Source organism: Saccostrea cucullata, unplaced genomic scaffold (assembly GCF_032062105.1).
Source record: "Saccostrea cucullata isolate Sc308-1 unplaced genomic scaffold, CSIRO_AGI_Scuc_v1 ctg462, whole genome shotgun sequence".
In the NCBI taxonomy this organism is placed as follows: Eukaryota; Metazoa; Mollusca; class Bivalvia; order Ostreida; family Ostreidae; genus Saccostrea; species Saccostrea cuccullata.
The window spans coordinates 367,340-382,451 of record NW_026931071.1 but is presented as its reverse complement, the minus strand read 5'-3'; the positions used below and the strand labels follow the sequence as shown (position 1 = coordinate 382,451).

At 34.9% G+C, this 15,112-nt stretch overlaps 1 protein-coding gene across 1 annotated transcript; it reads right to left on the bottom strand.

Moving 5' to 3' along the window:
* Positions 1-8,684: 8,684 nt before the first annotated feature.
* Positions 8,685-13,542, bottom strand: LOC134231310 (uncharacterized). Its single transcript, XM_062713247.1, has 2 exons — positions 13,112-13,542; positions 8,685-9,181 (listed from the first exon to the last, which is right to left on the bottom strand). The coding sequence occupies exons 1-2, from the start codon at positions 13,473-13,475 to the stop codon at positions 8,748-8,750; spliced, it is 798 nt and encodes a 265-aa protein (XP_062569231.1). The 5' UTR covers positions 13,476-13,542; the 3' UTR covers positions 8,685-8,747.
* Between the last annotated feature and the right edge of the window lie 1,570 nt (positions 13,543-15,112).

Genomic DNA, 15,112 nt, shown 5'->3' with positions numbered 1-15,112 from the left:
CAAGTTATAATTGCATTAGTTAACTGTCCTGTATCGGTACATATAAATATAGAAGCCTTTATTTAGAGCTTTGTTTCCTATGTTTTGTTACTTCTTCTCACAATGATGACAATCAAGACACATAGCAGTTCTAGTCCACCAACTAAACCTCCAATAAGCAGTGGTAATGCGATTGTTTCCTTCTGCAAAGTAAAAATGTAGTAAATCGCATAGTTTGGATTTAGTTTTATGTATTAAGTTAAAATCGATTTGCCATAACGATCGATAACGAAATGTAAATCAGCCATTCTATTGCAGTTTTAGTTTTCATATTGCCAATTAAATAAGATTTTCTCTAAATACTAGATCTTTAATATGCATGAATAACCCGAAATGTTTGGGCCTTTTCCATGAATATTGCCCAGTAGTAAAGGTTGTAATCTTACTTTAGACTTTCACAGTTATAATCGGAGTCATACTAGTATTCAAAAAAATTCTTTTCATGGAATAAAGGTGTTAAAGCAGGGCTGTGTATTGAGCCAAAAAGTTCCATACGATGCAATGTTTTATGATTATGCGATATCCGATATACTGGATTCTTCTACAAGTCTTTCAAAGTCTTGTAATTTATTTAATGTATGAATTTAATATAAACTAATAAATTGTTTTAAAACCCATTTCGAAGTTCTTGTCTCCTTCTCTTAACAAATTACAATTCAAATTCAAAATTTTAATGACTATGAAAACAACATGAAAATCCAATGTAGTTGGATTTTTGGTGGCCGATTGTTTGTTGCCACCTTATTTTTCAGCTTAAATGTTTGATATATTTGTGTTTTTTGAGTATTGTCATGATGTTATTTTAAAGTTTTGGGAGATCCATAACAAGGTGTAGATACAAATTGTAGAAAGTCATAAGATCTCCCAAATTTCATGTGTTTCATTTGTGTCATTAATAAATGACATATTTACAACAATACTCATTCTTGGTTTTCATTCAATCTGAAAAATAACAGAGCTGCGGGAAACTTGGTTTTAAATTTGCACCATTATCATATGGAAGGCATAATGTAATATTATTGACAATAATATGTTTTATGCATACATATGTAATTTACCATTTTCTGTGGTTAGAATGTAGTGATTTTAGTATATTTCATGTATATATCAGGTTTCAGAGCTAGGACGTTATGTAATGCATAGTCTCAGGTTTTGGGGCTTTGCGTTGATTAGTTGTGAGCTAACGTCGGATATATCACGTGATTGTTATCGCCGGTGGATGCTGCAAGTGTTTGTACACACCATTTTTTGTAGAAAAACATACCCTCCACCTCCCCGTACAACCGTCCCTAAGGTTAAACTTTACTTTGGGATGTATTTTGATAATTTCTTTTGTTTGGTGGCCTATTGTTTGTTGCCACCTTATTTTTCAGCTTAAATGTTTGATATATTTGTGTTTTTTGAGTATTGTCATGATGTTATTTTAAAGTTTTGGGAGATCCATAACAAGGTGTAGATACAAATTGTAGAAAGTCATAAGATCTCTCAAATTTCATGTGTTTCATTTGTGTCATTAATAAATGACATATTTACAACAATACTCATTCTTGGTTTTCATTCAATCTGAAAAATAACAGAGCTGCGGGAAACTTGGTTTTAAATTTGCACCATTATCATATGGAAGGCATAAAGTTGTCTATGTATTTTGTAATATCTATCTGGTGTGTTCCTTAAACGTCTACTGGACAAAACAAACATCTAATTATCACACTCAACTAAGGGACCCTCTAAAGGGTTCAACTTTATGAATTATCTATAATTTATTTATTAAAAGAGGAATTATATAGCAAAATTTTATTATTTTTGAAGATTTTATCCACTGGGTTATACATGTAATTTTATTTTTTTTTTTATAAATAATTGTTAGCAACAATAAAACATCAGTTTTCTTGAGATGTTTTATTAGATGTTAATAGTGTATCTTTATAAACGGCAAGCTTAAAATTTAAAAAAAAAAATAAGGCCCCTAAAATTTCAACATTATTCTCATACTTACGCCATATTTTTCACAATAATGTCTTAAAGATCGGTTAGATAAAGTTTTGCTGAATACATGTAAGGACGTAGCATTCTTTTTTTTAAACAGGAATATCTTAAACAGGAAAAATCTATCAATCATAAGTCACTTTTCTTTCCAATATATCTTATTAAATATAAATAGATTTTGCTTTAGATTATTTTTTTTAAATCACGTTTATATCGCAATTTCAAAGCTGCATTAATTTTTAATTGATAATTATAATTATAAAAATATATAATTTCGAAATCTTTATTAATTTGCATCATAAAACTGGAATTTAACATTCAAGAATTTATTTCAGTAAAAATGTGTCAAGAAGCGTAAAAAAAGGATTTTTTAAAACTTTATTTAGATTTTAACAATTCCCATCCCACACCCAATTAAACTGGATTTTTGAAAATATGTTCAAAGATAAGTTTTTATCTTAAAAATGTTATTTACAAGTCTTGTGTAGTAATGTTTCTTTTTAGAATTTTAAGTCTTTTTAAATAAAAAAAAATATTTATTATACTAGTATATGAATAAATATTTTTTCAGTGCTTTCAATTACACAAAATATTAAGTATTGAATCTTAAGTTTATTTATGGTACATGTATTATTGAACTCCATATTTATAAAAATATTCTAGGTTGTAGGAATAAACTAAACTTGAACTTGAGTACTAATTTTTTCAGTAAGTATTAAAGTATATAATCATGTCAAGGTTATACACCTGTATTTTATCTTTGAAGAGGACAATAAAAAATCAAATTGCGTCTTTCTGATTAAAAAAAAAAGATATTAAGTGTATTTTTAAGACCTGTGATAGATAGGAGAAAATCCATGCATTCAGAAAAATGTGTCCAAAAGACACGTATATCTCTTATCACAATTGTCATCAGTGCAACAATTACACTACGATGCATGAATTTCATTTTTAAGCACATTTAGTGACGCTAAGATGAGCGTAATGATTTTCTTTCGGATGTAAATGTACAAGAAAAACAAATGAAATCATTAATATGAAAGTTATAAAGTTATATATTACCACTTCTTGGTCAGCTATCTTGCTTGGAATTGATTGCACTGCGTATCCTCCAGAAAAATCCACTGATTTTACAACAGAATAAAAATCGCTGTCAAACACTTGAATTTCTGTGGATGGAATACAGCAATCACCTCTATATAACAAAAATATTTAAATAAAAAAAATCATCGCAAATTTTGGTTACAAAAATAAACTTTTTTCAAGAACTACTGAAATAATTTTTAAATATTCGATATTTTGTCCAAATACTTTATTGTACCAGGTGAAGCAACGTATGGCATTTCTTTCATACAAAACTAACTAGTTCACTTTTTTTCATTTTCTCTCAGAAAGGTTTATGTCATATGAAATGGATTTTACATACTTAACAGCCATCACGATTGTTGAATCATTGGAAACGTAGGATAAACTTGCAGCAGACGACAACGTAATGTTTGTGACGTTAACGCCAGAAAGCCGCAGAATGGATTCTGCTTTCCACAAGTAAATAGAACAATTGCCCGTAATCAAAGAAGAAAGGGGGCGGTTATATTTTAACATCTCTTTCTGAATATATACTTACCATGACAGTTTGTTCACTTCTTTGTAACACTCTCAAATCTCCATTTGTCGTCACATCAATGGAGTATTTCCTTTTAATAAAATTTCAAAAAAGTTACTTAATTTTCTATTTTTGTTTATGAAAAAAGAAAAAGAAAATAATTTTGTGGAGCTATTTAAACTTACAGTAAGGGAGAAGACATCTGACCCTTCAAAAGAAAAAGTGACGTAAAATTATCGAAAGGAGAAAGATTCACTTGAACGGATAGTCTTCCATCCGGCAAATTTCCATCCGTACCATTAATTGTAGTAGTAAGTTGAATTAGTGAATTGCCCTTGTTTGTTATGGTGTATGTCACATGAATTGGTTCATCGTAACTCTTTTTCTCTGTTGTAACGGAAATTATTTTGAATTAAATCATTTAAGAAATGCAAAAAGAAATATGTTTCCCATTTGAAAAAACACATTTTTTAAAAATTCTAACCAGCCAAGTGAACAACGGGGAGTTCAACCATCACAGATTTTCAATTTATGTTTCGTGAACTTCTGAATTCGGAACTGCGGCTGTCTCTTCCTTCCATCACTATCAATGAAACCTTAAAACAAAGACATATGGCAAGCCCTTTTTACGAAAGACGAATAGGGCCACATAAAAAAAAAATTTTATCTCGTAATTACGAGAAAAGATCTCGTTATAACGAGAAAAGATCTCGTTATAACGAGTTAATTATCTCGTTATTACGAGTTAATTATCTCGTTATTACGAGAAAAGATCTCGTAATAACGAGAAAAGATCTCGTTATTACGAGTTAATTATCTCGTAATTACGAGAAAAGATGTCGTTATTACGAGTTAAAGATCTCGTTATTAAGAGAAAAGATCACGTAATAACGAGAAAAGATCTCGTTATTACGAGTTAATTATCTCGTAATTACGAGAAAAGATCTCGTTATTACGAGTTGATTATCTCGTTATAACGAGAAAAGATCTCGTTATTACGAGTTAATTATCTCGTAATTACGAGAAAAGATCTCTTAATGTAAAATGTAATGTAAAATAACGAGATAATTATCTCGTAATTACGAGATCTTTTCTCGTTATAACGAGAAAATTAACTCGTAATAACGAGATCTTTTCTCGTTATTACGAGATTTTTTCTCGTAATAACGAGATAATTAACTCGTTATAACGAGAAAAGATTCTCGATACTTAACTTGAATTTTCTTAGAGATAATTAACTCGTAATAACGAGATCTTTTCTCGTTATTACGAGATCCTTTCTCGTAATTACGAGATAAAAATATTTTTTATGTGGCCCTATTCGTCTTAAACTCGTAATAACGAGATCTTTTTTCGTAGTTACGAGATCTTTTCTCGTAACAACGAGATCTTTTCTCATTATTACGAGATTTTTTTCTCGTAATAACGAGATAATTATCTCGTAATTACGAGAAAATATCTCGTAATTACGAGATAAAAATATTTTTTATGTGGCCCTATTCGTCTTTCCTTTTACTATTTATTCGCGAAATATAAATTTTCTTTCAATAAGAGAATTACCCGGTATCTCTTTAGCATAGAGAAAAATCTCTTTAGCTTATAGAGATATCTCCTTACCTAATAGAGATATCTTTTTACCTTACAAAGATATCTTTATCAACAAAATTCATATTTCTTTTTGTAAGAGAAATGTATGTTTTATTTAAAGACATCTTTATAAGCTAGAGATAACTTTAAGCGAGAGAGATATCTCTTAAAGTTAGAGAGATATCTCTTCAACAAGGTTAAAAGAGATATCTTTCTTAGCTAGAGAGATATCTCTTGAATTTTTCAAGAAGAGATATCCTTCTAAGCTATAGAGATATCTCTTTTAATGAAAGAGATATCTCTTTTCAAGTGATCGTTAAAATAAAATAATGAGATCCCCTTTCAAACGAAAGCAAAACAGGAAGTACGAGGGCTATTCAATAAATAATATCCTCGGTGCTCGGAAAGAAGCAAAAGACGCTTTTAATTAAAACACATGTCCGCAACATTTCTTATCCAATTTCTGATTGTTTTTAGAACTCATTTTTGGGTATGACCCTTAGTATACTGGAAAATGGCGGATCCTATGATTTACTGGACTTGTTTCCTCCTTCTGAAAGGTGTTTTTTTTTTCAAGTTTGGAAATAGAAACATGTCACAAGGTCAAAGATCTGGCGAATATTGTTAATGTGAAAAAACATTAACTTTCTGTTTATCCCCAAAACTCCTTTACTCTTCAGGGCTTGCGGGATTGGACGCTGTCATGAAGATATTTAATGTAGTTGATTCCTGATTCTGGGTCCTTCCACTAATACACCTTTTGATTTTTTTTGCAAAAAATTTGCTTTCTAGACTCCTCCAAAAATTAATTTGTCTCCCCGAATACGAATTTGAACAACAATACCACTTCTATTTAAGAAAATTGCAAATAAATATGTCTTTGTGCTCTTCCAATTCTTTGCTCTTGTCAGACCTTCGTTGTTTTTGTCAAGTTCCTCTTATGGTAAATTTTGTTTTGAGTGTTTTAAGCAATAGATTTAAGTTTCATTATCTGTTTGAATTTCAAACAAACGTGGATAACTACAGTTACTGATATTTTAAAATAATTCTGTCGTTTTCATTCATTTTTCAAAATATAGGGTGACCTTTGTGTACTAAGCTTTATTACCGTCAAACGTTTCTTAAAAACAGTGTAAACTACTCCCGAAATGATGTCTATCAAATTTGCTATGTGTCTTAAAGTCAATTATACATCATCAAATATTATTTGTTGAAATTTGGCAAACAGTACATAAGTTGTTATAATTTTCTGTTAGCAAGGACGGTACCCATTTTTGATGCCCATTATACGTATAATTTTTATCATTGAAATCCACCTGCTCATTTGTCTATAAAATAAGGCATTGGTTGCTGTATATTTCACACATTTCAGTGAATATTTCTTTTGGATTTTTAACAAGTTTTACAAACGCTTTAATGAAGCTTTTATTTTTCACTCTATTTTTCTGATTCTTTACCATTCATTTATAATACCTAGAATAATATATGTACTATGTAGACAAAAATGCTATTATTCCTTTGTTTGAAACAACAAATAATAATGGCACCTTTGTTGATAAACATCAGTGCTAAAAGTTTAATATTCAGGAAAACAAAAGTAAACATAAAATCTCAAATGCAATGGACCGAGTTAAGAATATCATGAAAATGTCGAATTTTCAAAATACTTTAATGTTCTTCCGTGAATAAAAATCATTAATAAAAAAATAAAAAGTCATTTAAAACGCAATTTTAATAAAAATAATGAAGAGAGATATCTCTTTGCAATAAAGAGATATCTCTTTTTGCTTGAGAGATATCTCTTTTGGACACTTTTGAAATAAATATGTTTCACTTTGAGAGATATCTCTTACTTTGAGAGATATCTTTTTAACTTGGAAAGATATCTCCCAAAGTAAAAGAGATATCTCTCTAAGTGAAAGAGATATCTCTTTAACGTTCAGAGATATCTCTTTTCACGAAAGAGATATCTTGCAAGGAGAAAGCGATATTTGTTTAAGTGGAAGAGATATCCCTCTTACAAAAAGAGATTTCTCACTAATGAAAGAGATATCTCTCTAAGTATAAGAGATATCTCTCCAAATTTAAGAGATATATCTTTCTCATGGAGATTTCTCTATAAAATGAAAGATATCTCTTTAAGTTGGGAGATATCTCTATCTTTTAAGAGATATCTCTCTTAAATGAGAGATACCTCTATAATTTTAAGATAAATTTTATGTTCCGAATAAATAGCAAAAGGGCTTGCCATAAAGACATGTTATTCAAAGTCAATTATTATTTAAATTTAAGAAAGGTTAATTCATTTCCTGTGGATTAAGTTGTTTGAGTGAATGCATACAGTTTATAAACAGTGTATATTTCTTTTTATTATACCTCTGTGAATTTGTTCAATATAAAAACATGACGAATAAACATGCTATCTTTTCCAAACAGCCCCTACTGTGAAATAGTTTTTGTGCTATCTGCCCATGGTGAAATAGTCATCAAACTACTCACCGGCAGCATTCTGTTTCCCTCGCTTTTCATCTCGGAAAACTTCTGTTTTTATACGGATTGTGACGCGTATGTATAATGACGTAACAAAAGTTAAGTCAGCATCGGTATAATATGGAATATCATAATTGTGTGTACCCTGGACTCCCAAAAGTTAACAAAAGTTAAGTCAGCATCGGTATAATAAAACACCTATTTACTGACTATTCGGACAATAGCAAGTTTATCGTCCCCCTCGACAGCAAACTATTTCCCTCGGCTGCGCCTCGGGAAATAGTTTGCTGTCTTGGGGAACGATAAACTTGCTATTGTCCTCATAGCCAGTAATTAGGTGTATAATATTCCCTGACGTGTGAATAGTGTGTGTTTATTCTTACTTTAGGTTCCTCTGAATGTCGGTGTGTAATACACTGTATAGGCATTTGATGTTTTTGATTTATAAATACGCTATCGATGAATGTTCCGAATAGTCGACTATCGTTCGAATAATGCAATCGAATGTTCGACCAAGGAAAATAAACATTTTGACATCCCTAATTTAAACTAAATTTGATTTTTCCAAAATATAACACCTATTATGGACCAATTGTTTAAACTCATTCTTAACAAATTCATATAATTATTTCGTATTCCTTAATTAAATAAACATTGTTAATTTGCCATCATTAACGGAGCTGTTCGAAGTCGGTGTATATACTCTATAAAATACGGAAGCCAATTGGTGCCAGGTAGTAAAAATATTTTATCTGGCGCCCACCACATAAATAACTGGTTGACCACATAAATAACTGGTTGACCAACAATCATTTGCCATGTAGCATTTTCAACAAATTACGATCGACCAGCGTACAGCAAAAGACGAAAGGACGGAAACGGATAGCACTACCCAGGGTGAATTAGATGGCGAAAAGGAATGACATTTCATGTTTCAAACAAAGCCTTTCATGAATTAAATAAATTCAATTTTCCGTTATATTTATTTATTATTTTTTTTTCTTTGTGTACATATAAAATAAAACGCGAACGTATGCATTTATCAGTTTATCTTCCAGCCAGCAAAGGATGTCTTTCCGTGATAATCACTCCCGATATTTCCATAGTTATTGTCAACCTGAGTGCGCACAAACACATCGTCACCCTGGTTGGCGTGAATGACAACTAGTCCCGTAACACTGTGGTCGTCAGTCATGGAATGCAGGAATACCGAACCAGAACTGATTTTGTTAACCATCAATTCTGTTCCGTGTGTCGCATGAGTCCACTGCCTCATAACCCATGTGAAAACGTAGAGACCAGATTCAGGGACAATAAAAACTCCTGTATTTGGATGGTAACCATTGCCATCGTTTGTTATGACTGTGTCGAAGATCAGAGTGTGAAAACTACTCGGATTTACCAGGCTGGTGGACATGTAGGCATAGAAAGCGACATTGCCCTCCGATGGAACTGTTGTCGGTCCAAGTATTCTCTCTGTATGAAGAAAGAAATTGAAATTCTGAATTGAATTACTAGTATTCTAGTACTACTAGAATCCGGATAGGGCCATGTAATTCACTATCGCATCATCGATGCCATGGAGCAATGGCGCGATAGCGCAATGACGATGATGCGATGGAACAACAACAATGGTGCGATAGCACGATGAAGCGATAGCGATAGCGATGACACGATAGTGCGATGGTACAATGACGATGAAGCGATATTCACTCGCTTCATCGTGCTATCGCACCATCGTTATCGCGCCATGGCAGCATCCCCATCGCGCTATGCGCCATAGCTCCATCATCATCGCACTATCGCTTCATCGTTAGCGCGCGACTTTTTAGCCGATGCTCGATGGTGTGATAGCGAATTGCATGGCCCTATCCGGATTCCATACATACCCTTGGCATACCATGATACGGTATGGAATCCGGAAACTGCAAATCACTATCGCATCATCGCACCATCATAGTTTAGGTCGATGGTGCGATGAAGCAATGATGCGATAACGATGAACCGATGGGGCAATAGCACGATGACGATGATGCAATGGCGCGACGATGCGATGACGATAGTGTGATAAAACGATGGAGCGATAGTGCAATGGTGTGATGGCGATGACATTATGGTGCATGACGATGATGCGATGGCGCGTCAATGCGATGACGGTGATGCGATAAAGTGATTGTGCGATGACGCAATGCAATAGTATGGAATCCGGATAGGGCCATGCAGTTCACTATCGCACCATCGAGTATCGACTAATAGGTCGATGGCGCGATAATGCAATGGTGCGATAACGATGAAGATGCGATGACGATGGAGCTATGGTGCGATAGCGCGATGACGATGATGCGATCAAGCGATAATGCGATGACGATGGTGCGATAGAACGATAGAGTAAAAGTGAATATTGCTTCATCGTTATCGTACTATCGCGTCATCGTCATTGCACCATCGTGCCATCACTATCGCAACATCGTGTTATCGCACCATCGCTTCATCGTGCTATCGCATCATCGCCATTGCATTATCGCGCCATCGCTTCATCGTTATCGCACTGTCGCAACATAACTTCATCGTTATCGCACCATTGCTTCATCGTCATCGCATCATCGTGTCATCGCATTATCAACCCAAACCTCGATGGTGCGATGATGCGATAGTGAACTGCATGGCCCTATCCGGATTCCATACAATAGCGATGACATGATAATGCAATGACGATGGTGCGCCAGTGACGATAAAGCGATATTCAATATTGCACCATCGTATGGAATCCGGATAGGGCCATGCAGTTTACTATCTCACCATCGAGCATCGACTTCTAGGTCGATGGCGCGATAATGCGATGGCGCGATAACGATGAAGCGATGGTGCGATGACGATGTAGCTATGGTGCGATAGCGCGATGACGATGATGCGATGGCGCGATAATGCAGTGACGATGGTGCGATAGAACGATAGAGCAAAAGTGAATATCGTCATCGTGCTATCGCACCATCGCTTCATCGTTATCGCTTCATCGCTCCAACGACTCAAACCTCGATAGTGCGATGATGCGATAGTGAACTGCGTGGCCCTATGGAATCCGGATAGTGCCACGCAGTTCACTATCGCATCATCGCACCATTGAGGTTTGAGTCGATGGTGCGATGACGCGATAATGCGATGACGATGGAGCGATAAAGCGATAACGATGAAGCGATGGTGCGATAGCGCGATGACGATTATGCGATGGCGCGATACTGCGATGGCGCGATACTGCGATGGCGATGAAGCGATGGTGCGATGGAGCGATAAAGCGATGACGCAATGGCACGATAGCGATGCTGCGATGGTGCGATAGCGATGATACGATAATGCGATAACTATGAAGCGATGCTATATCGTGTCATCGTTATTGCTTTATCGCGCTATCGACATCGTGTCATCGCACCATCGCTCTATCGACTATATAGATAGGATGGCATTCTCAGCAGGTAGTTAATTCGAGCAAAGATTTGATTGCCCATGATAATAAACTGACTTTAATTTTGTATTTGATAATTATATTTTAAATAACAAACACGAAGTACCAAGAGAAGAGAGGGAGGAAGATTTTTGTTTTGTGTTTTCTTTAAATTTTCTTGATTGTGAATACTGTATTTAATGCTGCTAAAATTTCACGATTTCTCAGAAAGTACAATAGCGATAGGTTTAATTTCACCAGGGACCTATATACTAGTATATAGGTCCCTGATTTCACGATGCAAGAAATTAATTTAAATTTCGTATAAGCATTTACTTTTAATAGTTAATGATAGCATTCACGATGGGTTTAATTTTGCGGAAAAAAATGAATCGCGAACATAGTGAAAGTAAAACCATCGTAATTTTTTCCCAATCTACAGTATTAATCCCCCCCCCCCCCCGTTTAGAAACCAAAATCTAGATCACGCGGATTTCGATTTCTTTTACATCATTCACAACATGAGTGTATTGTTAACTTTATCTTGATTATCAAACTATATTTTAACAATTTTCTAACTTGTTATGTGTCTGGCAATAAAGACGTGGTTAATTTTTATGCCAATTAAGTGAAGTTAATTCACCCAGTAAGATCTATTTCTGATATGTATTCTGTTCATACTTTCACAACCTGACGCCATTTCTCTTCTCAATGGCGCATGCGCAGAAGAGTCGATAGCGCGATAGTGCGACAATGCGATGACGATAGTGCGATAGAGCACTGATGATGACACGATAGAGCATCGCTTCATCGTTATCGCGTTATCGTATCATCGGTATCGCAGCATCGCAGCATCGCTATCGTGCCATCGCGTCATCGCTTTATCGCTCCATCGCTACATCGTCATCGCAGTATCGCGCCATCGCGTCATCGTCATCGCGCTATCGCACCATCGCTTCATCATTATCGCTTCATCGCTCCATCGTCATCGCATTATCGCGTCATCGCACCATCGACTCAAACTTCGATGGTGCGATAATGCGATAGTGAATTGCGTGGCCCTATCCGGATTCCATACCTATCCGGATTCCATATTATCGCACGTTTCATCGTTAAGCTACATTTAAGGCGATACTCGATGGTGCGATAGTGAACTCCGTGGCCCTATCCGGATTCCATACCATGCAGTTCACTATCGCATCATCGCACCATGGAGGTCTGGGTTGATAATGCGATGACACGATAATGCGATGACGATGAAGCGATGGTACGATGACGATGAAGCGATGGCGCGATAATGCGATGACGATGGTACGATAGCTCGATGAAGCGTATTGCTATGACGCGATGGTGCGATAGCGATGACACTATGGTGCGATGAGGATGGTGCGATGATACGATGACGATGAAGCGATATTCACTTTTGCTCTATCGTTCTATCGGACCATCGTCATTGCATTATCGCGCCATCGCATCATCGTCATCGCGCTATCGCACCATAGCTACATCGTCATCGCACCATCGCTTCATTGTTATCGCGCCATCGCATTATCGCGCCATCGACCTATAAGTCGATGCTCGATGGTGAGATAGTAAACTGCATGGCCCTATCCGGATTCCATACCAAGCAGTTCATTATCGCACCATCGAGTCATCGCATTACCCTCGCGTCTTCGCCTTCACATTGTCGCGCCATTGCATTATCGTCATCGCGCTATCACACCATCGCGTCATCGTTATCGCACCATCGTTTCATTCTCATCGAACTATTGCTTTATCGCACTATCGACCCAAACCTCGATGATGCGATAGTGAACTGCATGACCCTATCCGGATTCCATAACTGACTGATAAACGGTCATGGCTTTCTTTATAATTAAGGGAGATAATATTCAGTGGATGTAAATATTTTTCATAAATGGAAAAGGAAAAGTTTCTGCTCTCATATATTGCTTAAATATGCGTACTTCTTAAAACAGATGAGTCGTCTTTTGGTGTTCTGTCGTACTGCATCTTTTGGACTGCGTCCTCAATATTTTTAATCCGCGCAGTGTCCTCTTTTTGTTGCTCCAAGCAGGCGGCAGTTGTTTGTTTCAGTTCCGAGATGTTAACGGTGTATTCACGATTAGCATCTTCTAGTTTAAAGGTTCTTTTTTCCAGAACTTTGATGCGATCATTTTGGATATGAATGACTTCACGTAGCTCGTCAACTAAGTTATGTAAAGATTTCAGATCTTTTTCAAGCTCCTGAATCCTTTTTTCCTCGTTTAATTGACCATTTATTGCAAGAAAACGGAAGACCAGAGTCAATGAAATATAAAGAGTCCACATAGTAAAGAATCTAGATGGTTCCTTGTTCTGCACTTTATTATTGATAAGACTGACATGCGCTTTTAATGGTTGTTTATCACAACGTAGATGTAAACTGGGTTACTGATTATCATATACGACAACTGTTCAATAAATTATGTCCTGAACACAATGACATACGATAAAGAAAACATATGACATTAACCTTGGCTATATTTCATGATTGAATCTTTAATTGAAACAATAAAATGCTTTCTTTGTTTGTTATTACTGGAATTAACGGAAGCAGTTGTTGCAAAAAAAAAAACATAACCCGCGTAAGCGGGTTATGTAATTTTTTTCTGCAATAGCTGTGACCGTTAATTCCAGTAATAACAAACAAAGAAAGACATTTTATTGTTTATATTTATATCTGTTTAAATAATCATTTAAATAGGATTAAATAGATTAATTATTGTATTAATGATGCGAACGTCTTTATACGTTTCATTGATGGAACAGCCACTGATCAAGAAATCTGTACAGGCGACATGCCTAATGTAGTTCATGAAGTGATTAACGCAATCGGTTTTCTTAAGAAATAAAGGAGAAAATATTCAGTGGATGTAAATATAAATCGATAATCAGTCGATCCCCAACCTAAGCATCCTCTTCTTTTTTCCCTTCAGCGAGGGACACAAATTCTATCATTTTGATCATTGAAATCCACCCGCTCATTTGTCTATAAGACAAACATTGGTTGCTGTAAACATCACATATTTTTGTGAAAATATCTTTGGTATTCTTACTTATGGTGACTGATAGTCACTCGGCTCTTAAAATGAAATACGTTGAAGTATGCATAATAAATTGTTGATAGCGCGATCTATGATGGGAAAATATTCTGTTACTAAAACTTAAAGTATGTAAAAGTTGGAATTTTACAATATGAATATGAATGATATTAAGCGCTATAAACATAACTAATGGTAAAGAAGTTTATTATAGGATTAAACGTTCTTTTTGAAAAATTTATCGATGTGTAAACTCTTGACATTTTACTCACAAACTAAATAAAAGTGCGAAGGACTTTTATGTTAAGTTTGTGAGTAAAATGTCAAGAGTTTACACATCGATAAATTTTTCAAATAGAACGTTTAATTCTTATAATTCCAATCTCGAATTTTTAAAAAATATTTTAATTATTTCTCTTTGAGGCCTCCATACAATCCGTTATTTCTGGACGGCGTAGGAATACATTTTACCGTAAAGGAACGTAATCGAGTTGAATTTCGATAGAGTTCAACTTAAATTGTCAAAACAATCGATAGTTAAACTTATAACAACAAATGGAATGCTGTTTAAGTCAACAAATATCGTAATAACGAGTTTACTTCAGAATAGTTCGTCTTTGACCATGGCCATGTTGACATAAACAACAACTCTCATAGCGAAACTTGCAGACAGACGACGCGTTCAATATTTGCACTTGTTTATTCAAATATTGAGGAACAATATAGAAAGTTTATATGAATTTGATGCTTATAGGGCAAGAGTTGGAGGTACGTTTCTTTTTTTCCTGTCAAAACGATACAGACTGAGCCTATTTTCTACGTATGAACGTTGAGACAGCGATTTTTAAAATTCACACTCGTAATCGGACAGTGACATAAACATTT